At 37.9% G+C, this 27,128-nt stretch overlaps 1 protein-coding gene across 1 annotated transcript in view; it reads left to right on the top strand.

The window, feature by feature from the left end:
• Positions 1-26,341, top strand: part of CPE (carboxypeptidase E) — a 59,781-nt gene extending 33,440 nt beyond the window's left edge. The window contains exons 2-9 of the mRNA XM_013128143.3: positions 8,437-8,633; positions 10,460-10,627; positions 11,527-11,644; positions 12,658-12,840; positions 16,836-16,975; positions 19,277-19,376; positions 23,179-23,297; positions 23,614-26,341. Of these exons, the coding sequence (XP_012983597.2) occupies positions 8,437-8,633; positions 10,460-10,627; positions 11,527-11,644; positions 12,658-12,840; positions 16,836-16,975; positions 19,277-19,376; positions 23,179-23,297; positions 23,614-23,712 (1,124 nt within the window). The 3' untranslated portion in view covers positions 23,713-26,341. The remainder of the gene's footprint in view (positions 1-8,436; positions 8,634-10,459; positions 10,628-11,526; positions 11,645-12,657; positions 12,841-16,835; positions 16,976-19,276; positions 19,377-23,178; positions 23,298-23,613) is intronic.
• Positions 26,342-27,128: the final 787 nt, after the last annotated feature.

The following is a 27,128-nucleotide window of genomic DNA, read 5'->3' as shown; positions in this document are numbered from 1 at the left end:
ACTTCTCTTTTTTCACATTATTTGTCCAGCATTTCTGCCTACCCTGTTTGACTTTAGAGTCTTAGATCTGCATATAAATGGGTAACTTCTGACTTTTATTTCTTCTCTTCAAGAAATTAGTATGAGGAAAAGCAGAACCCAAATGTGTCTCCTGCTGGCAGCAGGCATTTGAACTAGCTTAGTTTGAAATTTTCCATTTAATTGTTGCATGCAAAAGGAATAAGATAGATGAGTTTAGTCCTTTTGAAGTGCTCTGATGGTTGGCAAAACCTTCCCTAGTTGAAGTGAAAAAGCTGATTCTAGAGTTTGCTGAAGAGAGAAAGCTTGTTAAGTGAACTTGACGACGAACCATCATAAATACCTATCTAAATTATGTATCAGCTTTCTTTTCATTAGAAGGTCTACTTGATATATTGAAGGATTAAAGAAAAAATGGCTTTGTTCTATGTGCCAACAAAAACTTGAGTGATACAGTGAGTGCCTTTGAAATGAAAATTCACTTGGTTGCACAGGGTTATAAATGGAAAATCTCCCTCTCTTACTGAGCATAGAAGAAAAGATGAATTAAATCACAGCAGACATAGAGTCACTCATGACATCTCTGTACTGTCGGTGTCATTCACGAAGAACCCCAGGGTATGTTTTGGTCTGCTTTTCTTTTTCCTAGAAGTGAGAGCAAAAACTGGGAGGTGAAAAACCTGTACCTGTCTTGTACTCTGACACAGGCTGGTAAGGGTGGTTGTGGTGGGTTGACCCTGGCTGGACACAAGGTGCCCACTGAAGCCACTGTCACTGCTCTGCTCAGTAGGACAAGGGAGAGAAAATATAATGAAAGGCTCATGAGTGGAGATAAGGACAGGGAGAGATCGCTCACGCGTTACCATCACAGACAAAACAGACTCGACTTGGGGTAATTATTTTATTACCAATAATGAGAAATAAAACCAAATCTTAAAGCACATTCACACCCCCCCCCTCCCCCCCCCCCCCTTCTTCTTCTCAGGATCAACTTCACTTCTGATTTTCTCTACCTCCTGCTAGCGAGCAGCACAGTGAAACAGGGAATGGTGATCGTGGTCAGTTCATCACACATTGTCTCTGCTGCTCCTTCCTCCTCAGGGGGAGGACTCCTCACACTCTTCCTCAGCTCCAGCGTGGCATCCTTCCTACAAGCTGCAGTTCCTCATGAATTTCTCCAACGTGGATCCTTCCCATGGGCTGAAGTTCTTCCCAAACTGCTCCAGCGTGGGACCCTTCCACAGGGTGCAGTCCTTTAGGAACAGACCCTGCAGGGTCACAAGTCCTGCAGCATACCTGCTTCAGTGTGTGCCCCTCTCTCCATGCGGTCACAGGTCCTACCAGGACCCTGCTCTGGTGTGGAATTCCCACAGGGTCACGGTGTCCTTTGGGGCTCTTTTCCCTGCTTTGGTGTGGGGTCCTCCATGGGCTGCAGGTGGACATCTGCTCCACTGTGGACCTCCATGGGCTGCAGGGGAACAATCTGCCCCATCCTGGCCTTCACCACAGGAGAATTTCTGCTCTGGCACCTGAAACACCTCATCCCCTCCTTCTGCACTGACTTTGCTCTCTGCAGAGCTGTTTCACATATTCTCACTCCTCTCTCCAGCTGCAATTGCTCCTGACCAGTAACTTTCCCCAACCTTCTTAAATATGTTAGTCTTACTACCATTGATGATGGGCTTGACCAAAATCTTGCCATGCAAACCCAATACATTGGTTCAGGACAGTTCATTTCATGTTTGGTTTCTTAGTATAGCTGAGCTATACCTGTTGCTGTAATTCTGTAATGAATTCTGTAAATGCAAAGTCCTATTTGGTTTTCCTAGAGCCTGAGAAATGCAACTGATTGTAAAGCTAATCTAGTTAATTCAGTTGTATATACAGATGTTTATTTGTTACTTTGAAAATTCTGGTTTTTTTTTAATTTGCTTTGACCTTCAGAGAGGATTTTTAACACATTTACACAAAATGAGATATTTTTTATTGTGCATATTACCTTTCAGTGATTCTTATTAAGTTAAAGGTTTTGATTAAATAACTAAACTTGTTTTGCTTTACAAATGATTTGTTATGATTTAAAGAATCATCATCAGTTCTACTGGATAGCGCCATCAGTTTCTGTGCAGCAACACAAATCCAGAGGCAAAACCTGTTCTACTCTCTGGTAAAGCAAGTGGGCTTTAGCTGAAATACTGATCTCTATGTCACACTATGCCATGCTTCAGTGCGAATGCAGGGTATTGTGGAAAGATCAACATAGAGATGTGCCAACAAAGTGTTGTAGGTGGGTATGCAGGAGATGAGCAGATGCTTTGCTCACTTCTCGTAGGAGGCTGTGTCAAGTTCTGTCACTGAAGGGGTGAGAGTGGGCTGTTGGAAACATGCAGAAAGCAGCGAGTCACACAGAACCTTTTTGGTGGAAATAACTGTCTTGAGCATGAAGTTATCTGTCTGGAGAATTGTATTTCCAACATAAAGACATACATGTTCCTAGTTTGAAGCCCAGCTGACAAACTTTGTACTCAGTAGAATGGGAATCGCATCTTTGTACTTGTCAAGGCCAGAAGAAACATAGCTGTTCTCTGTGAGCCTTCAGTGCAAGTTTAATGTGCTGTACAGATGTTGTTGTTAACTTTATTTTTAAGCAGTACTGTACAAATAGTTATTAAAATTTCCAGAAAGAGCTTGAAACCACTCTTGAATCATGGCTGTTCAAAATGCATGCATTTTTTTGAAGCACGAGATTGCTGAAGGATCCTTGATTTTCTTCTCTTGTTTTCTTCTCAGTGTATTTTCTACCATTTGATAGCAAGAAAGATTGGGTTTTTCAAAGGCCTTCATATTGACCTGTTTCTGCTTTTATGCAGCCACCTGTGAAACTTAGGGTAATTTCTCTTTCAGCTAGGTTAGACCAGAGATACATCTTGGTAATGTCACCCTAAAATTATATAAGGCCTTGTCCTGGGTTCAGCAGTAGCAGTCATTTTTTCTCCTTCTTGGTGGCTGGTGCAGTGCTGTGTTTTGACTTTCGGCCTGGGAATGGTGCTGATAGCACCTATGTTTGTAGTTACTGCTCACATGTTTACTCTGATCAAGGACTTTGTGCATCTCATGCTCTGCCAGGGAGGAGGGGAGGCCAGAAGGAAGCAGAGACAGGACACCCGATCCAAACTAGCCAAAGCTCTTATCTCAACTCGTGGGAGTTACATTCCTTCGATTCTCCTCCCCATCCCTCTGGGAGTTGGGGGGGTGGAGGGGGTGGGGGGGTGAGAGAGAGAGAATGTGGTTGGGTTTTAAATCACAACAGGCCTATACAGTGATTTGTAAACTAATACTGTACATTGTGGTTCTGTGTTTCAATGCCATTTTCACAGAAGTTATGGAGATCAACGTTTCTGTTGAAATGCTGTTGAGGCAGATTGCAGGGTTTTAAAATATAATTTTTTAAATTTCTTCACTTTCCCATCTCACCTCCTCATTTATTTTCTTCTTTCCCTTCTTTCTTCTTTCGCATTCAAAGGAAACTGATTTTCTTTGGTTTTCCACATAGTTGATCTCCAGAGAATTTCTTTCTTTCCAAACTACTAACAAAAATATGAAGCATCAGAAAGCCTTCAGTCACATTTAATGAATTAATTTCTTGCCAGCAGGGATTCTGAGATTTTCCGTGCCATTTATCTACAAGAAAAATTTACTGATCGCCATGAAAAATGGCAAGGAACTGTAAGTAGTCAAAACCACTTAGTCTATTCCTTCAGGAATATTGTTGGCTTTTCCTTAAGGAAACACATGAAAGCAGAAGATGGACTCTAGTTTTTAGAGGTATTTGATCCTGATTTGCAGAACAGTTCATTAAGCACTTAAGCTTCCCAGTAGCTAATTCTTTTTCTTACATACAGCTTACACTTCCATGAGTGAAATACTGTGCATTTTAAGGTTAACTGCTTGACACTGGACCATGAAAAGTAGCATGACATTACCTTGACTCCTAGTATATATGATTAGTAGGTGCTAAACTTTTTGTCCCTATGTTTTAGAAAATTACTGTCTTTACCGCATAAACACAGCCTGACCTGAAAATGGCAGTGGTTTGTCATCTTTAATTGGATGATCTGTCTAATATTAGTGATGTACATACTGTTCTTAAGAAACTGCAGAAGACCTTAGCTGACAGTAGCTACAGAAGCAAATGGTGACATTTCACAGTGTTTGTCAGGAGCCAGAAAGGCATGACATTTTAAAGTACTTTTTCCTCAATCGTTCATCAGGTTGTAATGAACCACACAATCCATCTAAGGGCAATGTAAAAGCCTTCTAAAAGCCATAATGATGCAATGGCTTAGGTTTCACTAGAGTTACTCCAGTATTTATAAACTTGACTGCTGTGTTTCATTTCTTATGACTTGCCCTGAAAGGTGGTAGTGTCCACTCTTCGTTTGTTATCACAGACCTCTGTATCTGAGCTGAAATTACGTGTAAGCATTTATAAACATCATACATTATTACACAAGACATACTTTTGCTGTTGTGGATGTGATTATCACTTGTTGGGATATATTGTCAGAAAATTAATAAAACTCATTAAATAAGAATTTTAAATATTCAACCTACAGAAATGTTCCTTTTTTTTATCATGTATTGGACCATGGGAATTCATTAAAACAATTTTACTTGTTTGTGTGTAGGTTAATTAAATGAGAAAAGCCAGTTATGTTTCTTCAGTTCTGCAGTGGCACAGAATTGTTTCTACTGGTTTGAAGAAACTGTTTAAAAGTTCTTCATCAAATTGACATTTACAGAATTTTTTAATAATAAAAAAATAAATGTGAGGCAATTACAGTGTCAGAATCCTATGAAGGGCGATTAAGGTCTGCATTAAATGGCTCATGTAGGATTAATGGGAAGAGCTGCTCTTCATCTTGCTAAGTAGTGTGCTAGCAACAGGTGGCCAAAGGCTGTTTTTCCAATGAAGTGGGCAGTTTGCCAGAGAAGCCGGAAACTTGTAGAAATGGTGTGGCAGGATGTACTCAGTGAACAAACCAGGGAACCCAGGAAGTGTTAACACTTAAGGACCAGGTGGCTGGCATCCTCTGTGTTTGAAGTATCTTTGTTAGTGATGCAGTGGAGTAGGAGTTGGTTCCATTGGGAGCCAGAGTTGGCCTGCGATGCAAGGCTGCATTGCAGTCATTCACTGAAGCTCAAGCAGCTGGGCTGGCTTAACTTGGCTGGCAGAGTGATGGGTGTTTTTCTATTGACTTCAGCTAGCAGTCTGCCTTCCAACTCTGGACATTGTCCTGCAGACAGAGATGATTAGGGAAGAAGTTAGGTAAAAGTGACTCAGAAAAAAAAGGGTTTCCAGAAGGTATACCCTGAGTTGCAGCCTTTACAAGAAAGGCAGAAATAAGACTTCATTAACTGCAAAGTCGTATCAGCAGATAGTAGCCTGTGGAAGATTCCTCAACTTTTTGGGCACTGTGATGATAACTGATGACTTTGGCAGAATTATCACTTTTTCCAGAATGGATTCTCTGACTTTGCCCATGATGAGCAAGGACATCTAATGAGTGAACTGCTAGCTCCTTCACAGCCAGCCTGTAACTGCTGAAATAAACTGTAAAAGTGGAGTTGTTTCTCTTGAAGTAGCTGCAAAGTTTAAATATGAGAAAGACCCATTTTTCCATTGTACCTTTAGATATAAATCACACTGATGAAATGATGAAGAGTTTTCCTAAAATTATCATATACAGTCTCAAATTCAATGTTTTCTGATATTGAGCAGAAATGCAGTATTCCTTTGATAACTGTGAACACAACTAAGAAAATGGGCAGGGCTGGGTGGGGGCTGGCAGAGAATAGTTCTCATGTGTATGGACTGCACAGTCTCTTTCTCTGGAGCCTTGATATTATTAGGAGATGCAGTTCTTCGCTTCAGAGAAAGGTGTAAGAAAATAGCTAGGGTAGCTAAAACATGAATACAGAGTTAAGTTTTGAAGCAGGGTTGTTGCTTGGCTCTCTCTTTCCCTTTTCATTGGTCTGTATTTGCATTTAGACCAGTAATTTAGCTTTTGTCTTGCTAGCAGAACTTGGAGTTCTGCTGACACCTTGCTGCCAACTGGATTCTTTGAATTCTGGTTTCACATTTTGTGTTATAAGTAATGCTATTCTTTTTTATCAGTCTAAAAATGGTCATTTTTCCCTTTCACTGAAAATCACTGTCTCTTGTTTAGTGGTGTAGGGGAATGCTGCTTTCCAATCCAGTTCCTCTGTGCCATAATGGTTGGTGTATTTGACTGTCCTTTATTATTCTTCCTAAGGAAAATAGTGCTGATATCTTCAACCACTTTCCATAGGAAAGACTTTCTATATTTCCAATGATTATTTTTTTTGCATCTTCCTAAACCCCTTTTATCTTTTAATACCCATTTGAGATGAATCATTACCACTGAAGATATGCTATAGATTAAACCGTACTCTTGGTTCACTATAGAACCGTTCCATAATTGTTTCCATGAACCCTTCTAAACACACTTAACAATTCTTTGGGGAGGGGGCTAAGTAATACCCTATGTCAAACATATGTTTCTATTTCTTAATTTGAACAAGGCCTCAAAAATTAAAGTGGGAGAGAAAAACAGGTGATTAATGCACTGGCCTAGGAATAAGGAGAAATTATTTGTTTTTCAGGCTTCCACAGTGATGTCCTAGGGAAAACCACAAATGCAAAATGCAACTGTGTTCATATTTACCACAGTAACATATTTACCTGTTAGCTTGTGAGCACTTTTCCCATAAGTAACATGCCAATATACATACGCATGAGTATTCTAATTATGAATATATGTGATGCATAGTGTTGCATATTTTATTAAATAAGATCTATCTGTTTTAATGGGAGCAGGTTGATTGCATGGTCTGATAACTCTTGATGATTAGACATCTTACATTCCCTGGTATTAACAGACAAGAAGAAGCAGTAAAGAGGAACTCAATGCCAAAAGAGGAAATGGAGGTTTTTAGTCACAGTGACAGCATTGTGTCAATCAAATAAAATGATGTTATTTCACTGAAGCCAGAAAACTTCTCAACCTATCTGGCAAAAAATTTCAGGGATGAATCTATATGTACAAAACCATCTTAGCTGGAAGGAAAGAAGTTACAGTATAAATAGCACTCCACTAGCATCTTACCACTGGATTAAGGTTAACAAGCACAGACTGAAGAGTCGTAAGTAGATATGGCTCTGTTCTTGATTAGCAGTTATTTAGGTCTCATTTGTGTAACTCTCTTCCTGGATTCAATTTGTCCCTGCGATAGTGCTAAAGGCTATCATAAAGTGTGTTTAAAACCTAGTCAGAGAATATTATGAGCAGAACGTCTTATTAAAGCTATAACCACAGAAAAACTGCATTCAAGAAGGAAAAGGGTAAGGAACAACTCAGAAAACAGCATGTTCTTTATTATAGCTCCATGGCACTCCTTTTAGTCTTATTCAAGTATTTATATGTATCCTAAAACTTCTCTGGAATCAGAGCTCAAAATGTAATTTTTTAAAAGGCAAATTTTTCACAGCTCCGGAAGGCATATTTTGTGTGGTTTTTTTGTGTGGTCCATAGTCATGAGAATGAGACTAATGAGCAATTGGGAAATTTGTTTAGTATGTTTACATATATTATCTCAATATAGAATATATGTTGAATGCATACTACACATTGAATATTATATATTACTAATACAATATATTAAATCAACATTAAATATATGCATAAATATTCAATGTATTCCATTAATATACTGGGGTATTTATGCATATATTTAATACTGGACTGTTTATTGGGGTGTTAAATGGGAATGATTAATCGTATGAGTTAAGTTATTGCACTTGCTTCACAAATTCTGAGCTGTATCTGCAAAGTATTTGCTGAATAACATTGTTCAGATCACTAGGATCAACAGCTGTTTACTGACAATTGCAGAATTGCAGTTTAATGCAAGTATAGAGCAATAAGCTTAACCTTATATTGAAGGCAACATTAAAGATAACAAGTTCTGTTAGCTTATATATTTGAAACCTACCTAATGGAGACACTCTTTTGCAGTGTTGAAACATCAACTGTCTAAGATCTCAACTACTCAATAGTAGTGTTAATAGCAGTGTTAAGCATTTATTTTGGCATATTGTGTTGTCCTTTGGTATTCTTTCTCTGCCTTTACCAAATATGTGAATACAAATTACTATTAGTTTAGCCAAGGTTTATTAAAAAACTAAATCTGCTTTTCTGAAGGAGGTTTGTATCTTCCTGGGGATCCTGTGGCCAGTTGTAATAGTGATACCCCCATCTCGGGTGTGCTGTGTGATCCAGTTGATGGGTGATTTTTATATGTTCTTCTAAGACATGTTCTTCCTTCTTCTTGCAGGAGAACCAGAATTTAAATATGTTGGGAATATGCACGGAAATGAAGCTGTCGGGAGGGAGTTGCTCATCTTCCTGGCTCAGTACTTGTGTAATGAATACCAGAAAGGAAATGAAACTATTATCAACTTGATCCATAGTACACGTATCCATATCATGCCATCTTTGAACCCAGATGGCTTTGAGAAGGCAGCATCCCAGGTTTGTAAGGCTACATATATAAGAATAGTTATCAACATCTGTACCAGCTGTAGAGCATATTAATGACAACTTAGATTAGCAGTTTTACAGATACGTGAAATCTTGGTGATCATTGAATAACATAACTGAAGTATTTGCTAATAAACAGTAGGCTTGTTCTGTTTAACAAGGAGGATCTTATGCTTGGGTTTTCAACAAATACCTGACTCTCTTGTGAATTTACCGTATTTTAAAAATATTATGTTTATGTTTCATGCATATTCTTTCGTTGACTGAATTTCTATTCAGTTCATTAACTGAACTGCTTTCTAAACAACTAACTTCTAGTAACAAATGATGGTTCAAAAGTGGTAATAAAGGGAAAGCTGATATTTCCTTTAAAAAATTCCTCATGTAAATGCACATACGTGGATTATTCACACTCATCAGAGCTTGATCCCAGAACAAGTGAACTTTGAGAACCATCTTTTTAACATTAATAACTTTGATACTAAATTCAGGCAGGAGGTACTTTAATTAAGATATTTGTCAAGAAAATTTAGCATGTATTTTAGGATGATGACTCAGTCAGGAAACATGCAATGTGTTTAGTGTATATATAGCAAATAGATGGCAAATAAGACCCTGTTATATACAGCTTCTAGTGTGTATTATGTTCCAAACAAAAATATGTTTCTTGTTTTACAAGGTGTTTTAATTTTTAAAATAATGTAGAAATGTTGGATCTTTTAATGTGACTACTTATGTATGATTAAATAAGTAAAATCTTATTAAGAACTTTATCAAACTGATACTCCTGAAGTCTTAAAAACCCCACAAAACCGCAGACCTCTTTTAAGCCATATTTGGTCGTATGTCTCCCTCTCGTGGCAAAGAAACCGAAGCTGTCATGAAGTTGGCGTATTATTGTACTTTGAAATCTCTGTCGAGATTCTGTAATAATATTTGAAACTTTTGCTCCATAGTCAAACTACATTTTGCTGTTGCTTTACAAGTTACATATTGTTTATAATACAATTTGGTTTAGTGCCACTGTTATTCTAACATAACTATCTTGATCCTGTAGACAGTGTGTGACAGTAGACTCAGTATACCCCAAGATTAAAACCAGTAACCAAACTAAACCTACTTTAAAATGCACTGAAAGCTTACAGAGACAAGCCAGGGAACACTATGTTCTCTGATGGCATTTCCTTAATGCAACCTGAAACCATTTTAGAGAATCAACTTGAAGAAAATACTTCACAAAAATTGTCATTGCGTCTTTATTCAGTACTATTGTTTCAGTGAACATAGCTGATATTCACCAGAAGAATAAAAATCTCTGGTAAATAAAGATTAAAAGTACTTCTTTACTCTGAAGCCATTTAGAGAAACTTTGAAATGAGTGAAAATGGTCCTTGTGGCTGGCTGATAAATCTACAGCTGTTCTGAGACTCACTAGAATTAAGTCTAATTCACAACCATAGGCATGATGCAATGGAGAAAAGCCAGCTCTCAGGGGAAAAACTCAGCAGACACTGAAAAATCTGATGTTGCTGGTAATTTTGCCCATCTTTAGTCCAGATCTGCCACTCTCCTCCATGACCCTCAGTGAAACAAAGGTTTGTTTTGTTCCCACAGACTTCTAGGAAGAAATAAGGGTGACTCAGCTCTTGGTGCTTCAGAAGTTTTTACTGTCACATGATCCCTTTTAATTCTTGAGAACATGGGAAGTAAACCCATGATTCAAATTTACATGGCTAAATACACCCATACAAGGCTTGATATATAATCTCCTGAATGTACTCATCTCCCTTCTCTTTTTCTTCCTTTTCTTTGTTCAGCCCGGTGAACTGAAAGACTGGTTTGTTGGTCGGAGCAATGCCCAAGGGATAGATCTAAACCGAAATTTCCCTGATCTTGATAGAATAGTCTATGTTAATGAGAAAGAAGGTGGCCCAAACAACCATCTACTGAAAAACATGAAAAAAGCTGTGGACCAGAATCCTAAAGTAAGTAGGGGCTGAATAGTGGATCACTTACATGCCCATCTCTTATGCAAGTAGGCTTGTAGACACCTCTAAGGTTTGTGTCTTTATGATTCAAGTTCTAAATGCTTTGTTCATTTTGTTATATTTATCCATATGATGCTTCTGAAAGGTTTTGTCAAAATGAATTACTATAGTAAAATCTTTTGATCCATATTGCTTAATCCTTAGAAAATTCCTCACTCAAAACATGTTTTATTTTAAGGCCAGAGATTGTGCAGCCTTCTCCCTTGATTTGGAGCAATACTTGCAAATATTCTGCATTTTTACCATTCCCAGGAACTCTTGTGTATTGTGCTTAATTGCATCGCTGGCTATATAGCTATCCTCACATAGAGCACAAGCCTTAAATATGCAAGTGTGTTTCTGGAGGGATTTTTTATCTTGTGTTTACCCTCAGAGGAGGTTCTAGAAAATTGTATTGTGACTGCAGTACCATAGGTTTGTGGCCTTAATAACCATATTCTGTCTTCAAATTATTAAGTGAAGTAATTTTACTTTCTGTGCAGAGAACACACTGCCTCCTACCAACATTCGTTTTGAATTAGTTTATTTTCCTTGGTGCAAAATTTGGTAGTTTTTTGGTGTTTTTTTATTTTTTTTTTTTAGTAGGAGATTGAGATTACTTTGTGCTCTCATTCTAAGCTAATTTACACCAAGTTTAGACTTATATTAATCTACTTAAATAATTATAAACCTGATGCAAAGGATTCTCAGTTCTCTCTGAAGCCAAAATAAAACTGCTGTTCATTTAAATGTCTTCACCATATATGTGATAATAATTAAGGCCACAGTATATAATTGAGTAAGTTTCTGTGTTGAATTACCAATTTATAACTGCTGGTAATTCTATATTGTTGTAGCTTGCTCCTGAAACAAAAGGTGTTATTCACTGGATTATGGATATTCCCTTTGTGCTCTCCGCCAATCTTCATGGAGGAGATCTCGTTGCAAACTACCCTTATGATGAGACTCGGAGTGGTATGTAATAGAAGTTAGCATGAAATTGTAGGAGAAAGAAGTGACATTTTACACTTATTACCCTGCTACCTAAGGTGCCCTTCATAAATATCATATTGCATTGTAATGACTTATTTTAACATAGTAATCACATATTTGCAGCTAGTCACTGTATGGGCATGTTTTCTAGTTGTGAAGATTATAGTTCACTTTGGTAGAGTTACACCACAAAAATGATGCAATACCTGAGGGAATCATAGTTCCTCAGGTATTTTAATCAAGGCAACTTACCTCTTTAATTAGCTGGGGCTGTTTGTTCCCTGTTAACTGAAGTGAGAGAGATGTGGCTAGGCTGCCTGTATGACCTAAGGTTTCTCTACTTGCACCTTTAAAAAGTGATTTTCTGGAATCAGTAGTGTGTTAATAGAAACAACTACTGTTGTCTCAGCTTTCTCAGTATTGGTCCCATATTAAAAGGACGACATTGTAGATGAGATGTTCTCATTTAGCACACAGCAATATTAATTTGCTTTTTCTTCTACTAGAGAATGTGCACATGATTGAAATGGTCATGATATGATGGTATTGTTTGTGATTGTCTTCCTTCAGTCTACTTTCTCATAGTTTAATTGTAAATCCTTTTAATATCAAACTGTAAAACTCTTTAGGGAGAGACCTTTGTTTATATACTCTTTTTTTTGTGTTTTTTTTTTTTTTTATTAAGAAAATATCTGAAGCCTAAAATAGCTTAGATTTTCTGGTGCATTTTTAAATTAATATTTCCAGAAATATTGACCGATACTAATGGTCACCTTAGTAATGGGTCAGCCTGCTGCAGGCACTTGATGAAGTACTGGGGAAGTGTTAACATTATTAAGATAATGATATATTAGTTTGTGATACTATAAGACACCCGTGTACAGAGAATTTCCAGGCACAGTCATGCTGCACAGAATTGTTAATCTAGGTTGTGAGACCAGTTGATATGACAGCCCTTTTAATAATCCCTATTCCTGGACTTTTTTCTTCCCTAGGCAGTGCTCATGAATACAGCTCCTGCCCTGATGATGCTATTTTCCAAAGCCTGGCTCGCAGTTATTCTTCTTTTAATCCTGCTATGTCTGATCCAAACAGACCACCGTGTCGTAAAAATGATGATGATAGCAGCTTTGTCGATGGAACGACTAATGGTGGTGCATGGTACAGTGTCCCAGGAGGTGAGTCCCACTGCATGGGGGTTCTGTGTCACTGGTGGTTATTTTAAACTTGAATTTTCACTGGTTTAAGCTTGAATTTTCACTGGTTTAATTGTAGTTTGGAATACCACCACCTTATCTAAAACTTTTCGTCTGGTTAATGCTAAATATAAGGCAGATCACTCACCACAGTACGCCTGTAAGATCCCATAAAGCTCATAGTGATGTCTGTTAAAATATTCCTCTTTTGTTGCTTTTTCTACAGTGTTTTGTGTAGTTAGGATTCAGGTTATTGCAAATTTACTGATTATACGGTGGGCAAGTTATTGCTATGCTATCACATGAGCTTAAGGTTTGTTTTTATTGCCTTTTTTTAAAAAAAAAAAGAAAAGATTAAAAACTCCCCTAACAAACCCTTATCAGAGAGGGCAGGTTACTGACTATTCATTTTAACCTCAATAATGAAAGCATCCAACCTTGGAGGAAGTGGTGAGTCCTGATTTTGCAGCATTATAGATAATGGCTTTTGATTTCCATGGGAAGAAAACCAGATGTGAAGATACTTGCATCTCCATACTTTGTAGCTTAATTAGTGCCCGACTCTTGCCCACCTTGTTTTCTGCTGGACTTTGGTAGACTCTTCTGTGCTAAGAGGAGCAATAGAGCTATTATGGCCATATCAAGGTTAATTTTCTGGAAGAAGTGTAGAAGACCAGCCGGAAATGAGACATTTGATTCTTTTTTACTAAGAATTTTTATATGACACTTTCTTTGTAAACCGAGGCAAAAAGGGGTTGGGCTCTCTAAATCTTTGAGTCCTCTGAGTCTGCTAAACTCAGACAAAACTTTTGGGGATTTCTGAGCTAGAAACAAAGTTCGTATTGGAGTGATTTGCCTGTGCATTGGCTTCGTTGATTTGCACCAGATAATTCTCAACATACATATCAGTCTTATGGTTTGCTTTCCTCCTAATATTCCATTACAGTCTCTGAATGAATTTAAAGTTTTTATCTGGAATGAATAGAAATCTCCCAAAGGATTACACAGCCTAGGTGGTAGTCTAATTCTGCTCCTGTTGCATTAAAGGGTGTGCTAGACCAGGAAAATAATTAAGCTCATGTAAAGAAATTAAAAACCAAACAACAGCTGGTAGGGCTCACACAGTCAACGCTCACCTGCTTATTCTTAGAGCTGTCATTCCCAATCCTCACAGCAGCAGCATGTTTCCTCTGCTGTGGTACCACAATTACAGGAACTGAGTGTAAGGTAAAATATTGACATTTCTCAATATGACTGAAAAGCAAAAATTTCCCTCAAAGGGAAAAAAAGTCCCTCACAGACATTGAATTGGAACCATTAAAATGGCTTTGATAAAACAGAGCTTGCATAAGTGAAAAAAAAGGAATACTGAGAGGTTTAATAGTTAAAATTTGTTTCAGTTAAAAGTTACTTTAATGAAATATTGGGTATTAACTATAAAAGCATGGACATATTTAAATTCAGCTTCTTATTCCTTAAGAAAATGCATTGAAAAAACAGTATTTCCATTGTTTTGATGAAATGCTTTGATTTTGCTAAACTGCACATGCCAAATGCACATTTTTCCATTGGAAAGACTTTTTGGAAAGTTGGAATTATTTCCTCCTTTTGGATCTTATTTTAAGTTAGACCATAAATTCCATGAGACCTTTCTTTTTCTCATGTATTGTACAGAAGTTAGTAGACAGAAATCCTAGTTCTAACCAAGATCTCTGATCCTAATATGGTGTAGCTAATAAAAAATAGAGAGATGGCATATAGTTTGAACCATAAAGCATGAATCTGTTTGTTGAGGTTTTTAGTTTTTTTCCCAAGTGTAGAAATCAGCTGTCAAGCTATGATTTTGAACAAAACCTCCATGATGATGTTTGCCACAGGATGACTTAAGAAAACAAAACTAATTCAGCAAAACGGTTGTGTTATATCTATGTCTATGGCTAAGGAAAATAGCTAAATATTGCTTAGTTCAAGTGAAAGTTTTCTTGGAAGCTTTAGTGTGAAAACTTTTCAGAAACAACATATATGAACTGTGGACCAGATCAGGAGATGGAAAAGAAACTGTAAGATATGTGTATTGTGCACAAAACTAGGAAATATATTGCTTCTGTATTCTGTTCTTGAGAAACTAGGGCATCCCTCTCTTTGGGAAAGGGAAGAGAGGAACTTGCTGAGAATTGGGGCAGTATGGTCAAGAGTTGCTAACACTACAGTATAATTACATTGTGCCCTTTGGCTCCCAGTTCTCCTCTTCACAGAGTCTTCCTTTCTTGTAGAAGAGAGGCAAAAATCAAGAAAAACAACATTATCAAATGCCTAGAACAGATGCCTGGCAGTCAGCACTGCTGTCAGGTTTTTACTTATGACTCTGCTGCTCTATCCGTGTGTACTGCTGAATGGTCCATCTTGCATTCTGTCTATTGGGATGTCAAAGCTACCCCTCTCAGGACACCTTTGCTCTCTATATCTTCATTTTTTAGCCTTCTAAGAAAGATTTAGAAACAAAAAGGTTCTTTTAGGAATCTAAAAATCCCTGTTCTTACCAGTAGTTAGGAGTCTCACTGCCTGGTTGGCAGAAAATAGATTCTTCACCCTAGTGTGCTGGCAAAATCCCACCTGACTCGATCTGTTTACTGCCCTCACACTTCTCTTTTGGATATGACATCAGCTCTCTGGACATTTCTGGACCTGTGAATAGCACTGGTACTTCAGTAAATAGACTGCATTAGGTCTCTTATGTAGCTTGCATGAGGGAATACAGGGCTGAATGCATTAGCTGTGTTTGAATCGCTTTTCAATCCCCCAGATTGAAGGTCAATCTCCATGGGGATGCTCAAAATGTTTGATAGCCTTTTTCTTTTCAGTCCTTCCTTTGAGAATCCAATTACTCTGCTAGCTAGATAGTCTGGGAAGGCAAGAGCTAATTCTACATCAGCTTCTGCAAAAAATATATTTATAACTCTCCTGGGGACGGCTACAGTCCCACCCTAGCTGGTTCATCCAGTTACAATGCTAGAAACTCCTTTGGTTATCAGTTCACTGATTTGAGAAAATAGCCAATATTTCCATGTAGTAAGAGAAGAGACACAGAAATGTAAAAGTGTGCATCTTTCCCATCAAGTTTTTATTCCTAGTGATGATGCTATTATATATATATTTAAATCCCTATGATTAAAGTTGCATTAACGGTAATGCTTCTTTTTTCTTCTGTACAGAAGGCTATCCAGTACTGATTTTGTAGAAGCATTGAATGGGTGGGAAATACTCCTACCTATGGAAAAAATCCATGTAAATAAAGTTTATAGGAAGTTTGCTTTTCTTTTTTTTTTTTTTTTGGGGGGGGGGGGCTGGAGGTAGAGGAGGTTGGGGTTTTTTTTGTTTTTTTTTTTTTTAATGTTTAGAATCTGTGCAGAGAAGATAGAAAAAGAATATTCCTTAGCAAATGGATTTTTTTTTAGTGTAAAATGTAACTAAGTTGAAACTTGATATTTTCAGAGAAAAACCCAAACCAGCATGGTTTTATCCCATGTTTATAAATCCCCTTTTCAAAGTCACTTTATCATGTTTCATTTGCTTTGTAATTCATTGTAATTCTTCTTGGCTTACAAAGGTGATCATCTTTTACTTTAGGCAAAATTGGAAATAGTTTTCTGTTCCTGAAGAGATTAAAAAATAATTTGTCAGCTGTTCAAACCCATGTGTCAGGTAGAAGTGTACTGGCCAGGTGCAGCATCAGGCAGAAGTATACAGGCAAGGTGTCAAGTCTTTTCCAAACTTTACCTGGGAAGAAAATTTTGTGGGACTTAATTATCCATCTGGTTTCTCCAGTTTAAAGCTTCTGAATTAAGAATTGCACAAACTGCATTTATACCTATTCTTTTATTAATAGGTGTGTTAAGCATCTCCTGTGTTCCCCTTTATTTATTCTAGAAGAATGCAAAATGCATCACTAATTCTCTTTCTTTTTTTTGGCATTGCAGGGATGCAGGATTTCAATTACCTCAGCAGCAACTGCTTTGAAATCACAGTGGAGCTTAGCTGTGAAAAATTCCCACCTGAAGAAACTCTGAAGGGCTACTGGGAGGACAACAAGAACTCTCTTATCAATTACATTGAACAGGTAACAGAAAAGAGGATGACAAAACTCTAGTTATTGTGCATAAAATTTATAAACTTTGTGTTGTGTGAACTTCTAATTCAAAATTTCATATTAATCCAATTGGTACTCCATAGTTCTTGTATGTCTCTAAGGTGGTAAATCCTATGAAACTTTTCTAATTATGTGGAAGAGGGGAAAAGAAAGAAGATGTTACAGTATGGAATCTCACCTTATTTAAGCTCCTGCAGACATATAAGTTAAATGATTTGAATTGGCTTCCTAAATGAAAAGAAATACACACCACCAGAGAGTATAATCCATTCCGCCAGCACTAGTGTGTATACTAAGAGAGATGGATTGCCCTCTACAGAGATGAAAAACGTGTACAGACATGGGATGGATCATTTTGGATGTATAGGGAGCCTAGACAGTTGGATTAGACTTCAGCTGCCAGGCAATTCAGTGTAATGTCAGGGGACACCTCTAATCCTGGTTTTCTAGATATTCCGTTGCTCTCTGATTTAGATAATATTGCACTAATGGGTTGTTAGGAGTTAAGACTCTGAAATAAACTTGGGGGGATTTGTGCATGTTGCTTTTTTTTCTGTTGGTTTGTTTTTGTTTTTAATCATTTCATGCCAGTATAACAGACTGCACAGAAATGATGCTTCCAAGCAGTGTGGGAGTATTAAATTCCTGAAACCTGGATATTGCAGTTAAAGAACAGAAATATATCTGATATCATTAATGGCTGCACATGTGGGGTTGTGAAATCAGGAACATACTTTGTTAGCAGAGCCAGACACTTCATACATTAATTTCTTTAAGAATTTATTTGTGCAGAAATGCTTTAGCTAGCCAGAAATCTGAAGTATTTGAGTATTTTGAAATGTTTGAGTCATATCATTCTGCTAATGATTTGTATGTGGGCTGAGGAAAAGGCTCTATCCACTGTGCAGGTTTTTACCCATTTATTATGGGGTCCATCTCAAATTGTTCAGCTCCTTTTCGTGTGGATTAATTTTTTTGTCTCATGGAAAACTATGGTGTCACTGCATTTTAAAAATTGCAAATGTGTAAGAGATTATTTTGCCAACTTCCTTTGCTCCTATGGAGCTGCTGGCTTTATCCTTGAAGTTCAGATGGTCTATCTGGCATTGCTTTTTATCCTCTTACAGGGTAAGAAGTGCAACTCTGTGCTTCAGCTCCCCTGTGACTGTTGAGGATGGTGCAAATATGTACTCTCTGCTTTTCTAAGCTGATCTGTATCAGGCTTCTGACTTTAGAGGATTCTAGTGAATTAAATGATAGCAGCTGAATACATTATATAGATTCATAAAGGGGAATATAAAAATCTCAAAACAAACTTTGTTATTCATAAATCTTTTCAAATATCACGTAATCAGAGAAGCCTAACTCCAGAGTACTTCCGCATTTAGTTTCCAGACTCCCAATGAGATGCATCTCTGCACAGGTTCAAATTGTCCCTTTCTCTGGGGCTAAGAACTGCCTATCTTAGGCTTTGAAAAGGTAGTTGAACTCAGCTTCTTGCCTCTGAGGAGCTCTGCTTTCAGATTTTCCTTAATGAATACAAGCAGGACTGGTCTCCACACACTGCAATTAAATCAATGCTTTAAATTCATATGTACTGGGAACAGGAAGGTTAGGTACTGCCAATGCTGTTACTTGTTGTATGTTGTCTAAGAGGCAAGAAGAAACTAGTACACGGTGCACCATTAGCTTTCTGTCACAGGCCTTGTAGGGAATGTTGTGACTCTATGAGGTCCCAGCTGAAAGATCTGGATGTTTTGGGTGCACAATAGAGAGCTCAAACATCTCACACAGAGATTGCCCATCAAAGTCCAAGTGACCTCATTTAACCTTGTTAATGTCTCCCTTTTAAGAAGTTATGTCCATTATTACCCTAAATTTTTCCATCTGATGAAACTTAAAAAAAATTTTTTTTTTTTTCTATTAGGCTGTCTTTCAAAGCACAGTGGTTAATCCATCATTAATTCACAGTGACAATGACTTTCAAGTCATTGTTTATATATATCATTATTTGCTGTGTATTTCTGAGAAATGCTTTCATTGCACAGAGGAATTAGTACAATTACCAGCTGAATTATTTTTCCTCTTCACTGTTTGTTCTATTATGATGTTTAGTAATTATCCTTGCTAGGTGTTGGCATGTAGATCACGAGATTCCTAATGTGCATCGTTACATATATCAGTAGGTATCTTGCTGGTGAAAAGGCCATCTTTCTTAATGAAATTTTCCTGTGATTTTGCATGTATTCTGACTTTATTTATTTATTTTAGATTCATCGAGGAGTGAAGGGATTTGTTAAAGACCTTCAGGGCAATCCAATAGCAAATGCTACGATTTCTGTGGAGGGGATAAGCCATGATATTACATCAGGTGAGCCTCAGAAAAACAAGAAGTGATGGAATATATTGCTCCTCCCTCTGCTTGGCAACATGGAGCCATTTCAGATGCTACTATCTGAAGCTTCAAGGGAGCAAATTTTTGATGTCAGGAAAGCATGTTGTGCCTCAAGCAGCTTGCTGCCTGCAGGATTTCATTTATTTTTCTCTTGTATTTTGCTCTCAGACTAGCTGAGACTGGTTGTTGGGATTTTACAGATCTCTGGAGTGAATTGGTTCTGGTGGTTGCTGATTATTTGTGCAGAGTTTGTTTTCTGATTTGTGGTGCGAGTAGTGTTTCACAGCTCTGTCAGGATTTGAAGTCCTATTGGCAGTGTGGTTTTGAGTTTGAAGGCTAAATTGTAGTCCAAAAGTGTTATATTATTTACAATGCAGTCATTCCTTTGGTATGCAAATTCTTGTCAGATTTTCAGTTTATATAACTTGCTTCTGCAAAGATAAATTCTCTCTGCTGTTTACAATTATGCGACCTTGTTTTAGAAGAGCAGTTCTAAAAGAAGAAATTATTGTGCTGCTTTTTGTAGAAAATTATGTGTCACCTCTTCGGTGGTGGTCCTTTGTTCTAGGAATGAATTCAAAGGTAGCTCACACAGTATAAACTTGTAGTCTTCCTTGTAGACCTATGTTTTCTTATTCTGAATGACTATTTTGTTTTATTTGCACAATACTCCTGGGAGTATTGATAGATGACAAGTTGACTATGAGCCAGTAGTGTGCCTTTGTGGCCAAGAGGGCCAATAGTATCCTGGGGTGCACCAGTAGGAGTGTGGCCAGCAGATCAACGGAGGTAATCCTTCCCCTCTACTGGACCCTAGTGAGGCCACATGTGGAGTGTTATGTCTAGTTCTGACCTCCTCAGTACAAGAAAGACAAGGAGCTACTGGAAAGGGTCCAGCAGAGGGCCATGAGGATGATCAGGGATTTGGAGCATCTTCTGTATGAGGAAAGACTGTGGGAGCTCTGCCCGTTTAGTCTAGAGAAGAGGAAACTGAGAAGGGATCTCACTAATGCATGGGAATATCCCAAAGGCCGGTGCCAGGAGGATGGTGCCAGACACTTGTCAGTTGTGCCCGTGATAGGACAAGGAGCAATGTCCATAAACTAAACCACAAGAAGTTTCACCTGAACATGAGGAAGAACTTCTTTACATTGATGGTGGCAGAGCACTGGAATTGGCTGCCCAGGGAGATTGTGGAATGGAGATGTTCAAAACCTGCCTGAATGCGTTCATGTGCAACCTGCTCTAGGTGGCCCTGCCTTGACAGGGGTTTAGATTATATGAGATCCCTTCCAACTCTAAGGATTCTGTGATTCTATGAAATGCTAAGTAGAGAAACAATAATAAAATGTTACTGCTTTATGCATGAGCCTTCATGATGGTCATTTTCTCAACATTATGTACTGTTGGAGATGCATAATAAAAGAGGAAAAAAAAGAGGACTGGTAGACCCTTCAGCTGGCTTCAATTTGTGTTTCTTCTCTTACCACCTACAAAGAGGCCAGCATTTCTGCCAAGCAGAACAGTTTGTGATAACATTAGCCACCTTCTTTCACTATGTATAAGAAGGCAAAAAGTATAGAGGCTGGAAATCAATTTTCAGGAGTAATAAAAAGAGAATAAGCTGTGCAAGGAGGTATTTTGAGGTAATCCAAATTGTATCCATTGGAGTAATGGATACAGTACTACAGCTCGTGCTGTGGTACAGAAAAGAATCTAACCATGAGTATTGTGTGCAGTTCTGGTGTCCTCAACATAAAAAGGACATGGAACTGTTAGAACAAGTCCAGAGGAGGGCCATGAGGATGATCAGGGGACTGGAGCACCTCCCGTATGAAGACAGGCTGAGAAAGTTGGGGCTGTTCAGCTTGGAGAAGAGAAGGTTGTGTGGAGACCTCATAGCAGCCTTCCAGTATCTGAAGGGGGCCTACAGGGATGCTGTTGAGGGACTATTCATTAGGGACTGTAGTGATAGGACAAGGGGTAATGGGTTGAAACTTAAACAGCAGAGGTTGAGATTGGATATAAGGAAGAAATTTTTTACTGTTAGGGTGGTGAGGTACTGGAATTGGTTGCCCAGGGAGGTTGTGAATGCTCCACCCCTGGTGGTGTTAAAGGCCAGGCTGGATGAAGCCTTGGGTGGTATGGTTTAGTGTGAGGTGTCCCTGCCCATGGTAGGGGGGTTGGAACTAGATGATCTTAAGGTCCTTTCCAACCTTAACTATTGTATGATTCTATGAATCCTCTTACATCACTGTGTGTGTATAAGCCTGGAAGTCATGTATTGTCAAAACACTGAGGAAAACAAGTACTTGAGTTTTAGCATATTCAAAAAGAAGAATAAATATTCTTTGGACTTTTTTTTTCCCCACTCCTTTGTTCATGAGTTAAAATTCAGCTTTGTTCCAGTGCCAGGAATCATTAGATCATTATCATAGCTCTGCAGTAGTACTTTTTCCCCTTCTGTTTTATGAAAAGTCTGGGAACAATTGGACTGACTACTGATGTTTTTAACTGTGTAAATTGCAGACATTTAAGTAATGTTTCCCTCTGTGAGCTGTGTAGCTGTAGATGTGCTGAAAAAGCATTTAAGCAACTGGCAGTAAGAGCATGGCCAAATCTTTTAAACGGCCTTTAGAACAGCTTTGCGACGTTTTCTGGAGATAGAGAAATTCAGAGTATTAGCTTGTGAGAAATTAGGTAATTGCCCACTGCTGGTACAGGGAGGATCAGGGTTGGAAGGGACACAGATCTTAAAGACCATTTAGTTCCTGCCACAGGCAGAGATACCTTTCAGTAGACCAGGTTGCTCAAAGCCCCATCCTACCTGGCCTTGAACACTGCCGAGGATGGGGAGTCCACTACTTCTCTGGGCAACCTTTTCCAGTCCCTCACCACTCTCACAGTGAAGAATGTCTAATCTAAATCTACCCTCTGTCAGTTTAAAATCATTGCCAACTGTCCTGTCACTACACGCCCTTGTAAATAGCCTCTCTCCAGATTTCTTGCAGGTCCCCTTTAGGCACTGGAGCTGCTCTAAGCTATCACCAGAGACTTCTCCAGGCTGAACAAGCCCAACTCTCTCAGTCTGTCTTCATAGGAGAGGTGCTCCAGCCCTTTGATCATCTTCATGGCCCTCTGGACTTGCTTGAGCATGTCCAAACCCTCTTGTGTTGGGGGCCCCAAAGCTGAATGCAGTACTGCAGGTGGGGGCTTATGCAAGCAGAGGGGCAGAATCTTGACCTGTTGGTCATGCTCCTTTCAATTCAGCTTAGCATGCAATTGGGTTTCTGGGCTGCAAGCACACACTGCTGGCTCATGTTAAGCTTCTCAGTAACCAACACCTCGAAGTCCTCCTCAGGGCTGGTTTCAATCCAGTCTAAGCCCAGCGTGTTTCTGTCCTCGGGATTGCCTTGACCTGGGTGCAGGAACTTGCACTTGGACTTGTTGAACTTCATGAGGTTTGCACTGAGGTTTGTCCTGTATTACTCTTTTCTTCAGTGTGCTGGAGAGCTTTCAGCCTCAGCAGGCAAAATCTTTCATGTAAACTACAGCACAGCTTCAGAATTTAAATCTGTGTTTTGTTTACCTGAAAAGAAGAAAATCTGTAGTGACATATTTATAGAGCTCTTACAGAAGAATACTTTCAGACAGGCAAAAGGAAAGGGCTAACAGGAATACAAAAGGATCTGACAAGGTATACAGTCCCTTTCCATTAGCTGCATAATTAATTTTATACCTGTTTGTTTGGATTTTCTTTTTTCCTTGTTCTTTACAGCCAAGGATGGTGATTACTGGAGATTGCTTGTGCCTGGAAATTACAAACTTACAGCCTCAGCACCAGGCTATCTAGCAATAACTAAAAAAGTTGCTGTGCCCTTTAGCCCTGCAGTTGTGGTAAGTGCTCACATGTGTATTGCTTTATTGACTATTATCTTTTTTTTTCTTTTTTTTTTTTGAAATTTTGCTCACCTGTGTGCATTTTCACAGAAGTTTGTTGTACTGATACGCTAGTATTGTACATATTTAAATCAGCCTTGAGATACTTCGGAATAACTGAGCCTAAAATAGAAAGTATCTCCCTAAGCCCCATGTCTGTGTTAAATAACTTATAATAAATAACTCTTACAATAAACGCCTTATAATAAATGACTCTTAAAAGCCTACACTCCTTTGTTTCTACAAGTCTTACCAATGTTTTTGTTTCTCTTAGGTTGATTTTGAACTGGAGTCATTGTCTGAAAGAAAAGAAGAGGAGAAAGAAGAGTTGATGGAATGGTGGAAGATGATGTCAGAAACACTAAATTTTTAAATTAAGATTTTGGCTTTACAGCTTTTAATTATTCTATGTTGATTTAGTATAGTGTACTGTGGAAAATCCCTATATTCTAGATTTTGTGCACTTCACAATAATTAACTTCGAATTTTTCAATTATCTTTTGATTAATATGATTACAAATAACTACTAGCCTCTTAGCTAGTAAATAAGCTATTAATTTTAATTCATATTGTTACAGAAAATTTACTCTTACATACAAATAATAAAAAAAAAGAGTGGATGTCTCTGCAGCCTATATGGAAGTACAATCTCTTGTGTATTATTTGCAAGTTCAGAATATGTAGGTTAACTCTTGATTTTAAAAAATAAATATGCTGTAGTCAATTCCCACTACTGCCAGAAATATTTGACAGTGCATAGTAGTAGAAAGTGCTCTTTACTGAGTCCTATAATGGGTGTTATTGAAAAGATTTATGGTGTGTTGTGTAATTATGTTTTACAAGGATTAAAATTCCGTATAACATTTCATGTGTGTCTGGTGTTGGGGCTATTTAAATATGTAAGAAACATATACTGGCTTAATTTTAGTAAGGAGAGGGAATCCGCATAAGCTCTTTTATTAAAAATGGCATGGAGTGAATTCAGGAAATAGCAGAGCTTTATTACTTAAACTGTTAATGATATTTCAGGGTCAGGTTTTAGTTATTTCTCATTACTTACTTATTAACCAAATAAAAAATTCTGAATGGGCGAAGAAGAAGCACTTGTGCATCTTGTTAATATACTGCTTGTGGTTGTTTTACAGCAAGAAAAAAAAATTGTTTCAGGTGACATCTGTTTTAAATAGATAACTATCTTTTCTAATGATCTTTCCATGTGTCAGTGGTGTCTAGATGATCAGCTGAAAGTTTGTCACTTCACTGGAAGCTACCAAAACATTATGGTTTAGACAATGAACTGGAAGTCTTCTGAGGACATGCATTTGGCCAAGAATGGTTTTTCTTCCAACTCTGTTTCTTCTGCTGATTAGTCTTACCTAAAACTAGAAGCACGATGGATAAGTAATTTTTTTTCAGTATAGTGATTTTTTTCTAAAATGCTTGAAGAGAATACAAAAAAGTAACTTTGATTAAAAAAGGTCTCCTTCCTCCCATTTTGTTAGTATGTTTGAATTAACTTGCTTCAGTATTTTTGCCTAAGATGAGTGAAATTTCTAGAGTCAGAGAATACATGTGAACCGTAGTGAGTGCAAGTTTGGTATAGTTCTGAAACCACTGCTGGTATGCTACTTGATAGCAGCTAAACATCTCATCTGTTTGAAAGATTACACACTATTGCTGGTCTATTTTAATTCAAGATCAGATGTTTGATATCAGTTTCCTTCCTCTGTTTCTTTAGTATCACTGTCTATGTTTTAATTAACATATTATTTTAGTTGATGCTGTAGGAGTTCAGCACCATTCAGGACCAACCAACAAAGCACTATCATGCTCCTGACATAAGTGAAAAATCACATGTTTAGGAGTAGGATCCAAATTTACCTCCTTTGGGTATTTAAAAATTTACTGAAATTAACGTTTTCTGAGAATTTGAAGTAAAAATAGCATTTGATCCTTTAAAGTAATAGACTTAAGGTTTTACATACAGAGATAAACTGAACAACAATAGAACAAAGTTTCTGTCTCTGATCAGGAGTTTGCTATGTGACCTGTAGCTCATTTGGGTAACTCCAGACTTCAGGGGAACTTCACTTGCAGTAAGTTGTTATGCAGTGATCAAATTCAAATTTGCATTGCAATGAGGAACCCCTTTGCAAACGAAAAATCTTATCTGAACATGTCTTGATAACAACTTGTGGCTAGCTGTGCACAGGAACGTGTGTAGGGGATACCCAGTTACACCAACACAGGTGTTTCTGACAATTTGAAAGGCTAAGACACATAACACAGAACACACTCTGGAAGTAACAATACTGATTTCAGCTAAACCATGTAAAATCGAAGCAAACCATCTAAAAGTAAATTGTAACAGGAGACTGCTGGCATGTGGGCAAATGGCTACAGGAGTGTTTCTGACCTGTAAGCTAATGTAATAATGCAAGTGTATATTTGTACAGAATGCCCTCCTCTGTCCCTTTCAAACCTAAGAATTTCAATCCAAACAATATTACTACATGGTGAAATGCCTGTCATGCATACAGTCTTCCTATGTGATGGATTGTGTGGCACAGTTAGTGTAGACGTTACATCAAAGTGATCTCATAACAGATTTCTAATCTGTACTTGTATACATGTGTGAGATCCTCTGGTCTACTGTTTCATGCATTTGTGATCAAATGTGATGTCCCCTAAATGATCTCTTTATTTCACTTGATGACTTCTTGCTATTGCTGTGCAGAGAACAGGTTAAAGTAATTAAATGTTACAACACCAGAACCACTGCCACTGTTCTTGCTGTAAGTAAACATCCTTAAGAACACTGTAGCCAGGATTCTCAATAAATCAGTTCATTATGTAGTTTTCCTAGCTGAACTGAGCTGTGTTGTAGGACTATGTATGTTTAAATGGAAGATTAAAGTGTTGTGTGATGCTGAGCTTTTGGTTAAAAAGGCACATGCTGTACCATTGTGCAATAAAACTACAGGCTTATTTAAAGCGAAAAATGTGTGAGTAATTTACAGGTTCAAAACATGACTTCTTTGGCTGTGTATGACTGCAAAATAGGCCATAAATATCCTCAGTGAGGTGTTGTGTGCCAATCAATTTGCTTTTCTGAACAGAGAAATGAGACTGGATTTAGTGCCGATACCCCATTGAAAGCCATCCATAGCCCTATAATTTTGTGCCAGCACATACTCGTTTTGGAGTATATGGCTTTCTGAGCACTTTTCCCATGCAGGCTTTCGAGTAAAGTAATGGATAAAAATATGATGCTCTGCATTCATACAGGGTTGGTGGGGACAGGGCATACACTTTTGTGTGTCTCTCATGTCCACAGCATTTATGTCTATTTTCTTTTTCCATATCAGTCCTTAGGATTAGATGTGTAGGAATGCTTAGTTCTATGCATTCTTTATAACTACAGTGATCAGGATTATAATACCAAAGTCAGTCAAATAAAATCACTGTGTCTGAATTTCATTTCCCTTTTCCTAAGTTTTGGTGATCATGTCGATATATGTGAATTCACATATAGCCCTAGCTGTTCCTGAGCTGATAATAACATACCCTAAAGTGTAAATTAAAACTGAGATGGTATGTAAGAAAGAATTGCTACCAAGTTGCTTTCTCTGAGTTTTGTTTAACTGATCTAACAGGTGTACTAGGAACACTTAGTAAGCAGCCCATGAAACAAATAGGATTTAGAGAGGGATGGTTTTAGAGGAGCTGATATTTGAAGTTACAAAGTACAGTTCATATATCTGAGCTTAGTTTGATTCAGGCCTGTGG

This window comes from Melopsittacus undulatus, chromosome 7 (genome assembly GCF_012275295.1).
Source record: "Melopsittacus undulatus isolate bMelUnd1 chromosome 7, bMelUnd1.mat.Z, whole genome shotgun sequence".
NCBI classification, from domain to species: domain Eukaryota; kingdom Metazoa; phylum Chordata; class Aves; order Psittaciformes; family Psittaculidae; genus Melopsittacus; species Melopsittacus undulatus.
The sequence above is the reverse complement of the archived record's forward strand: the minus strand, read 5'-3'. Positions and strand labels throughout refer to the sequence as shown.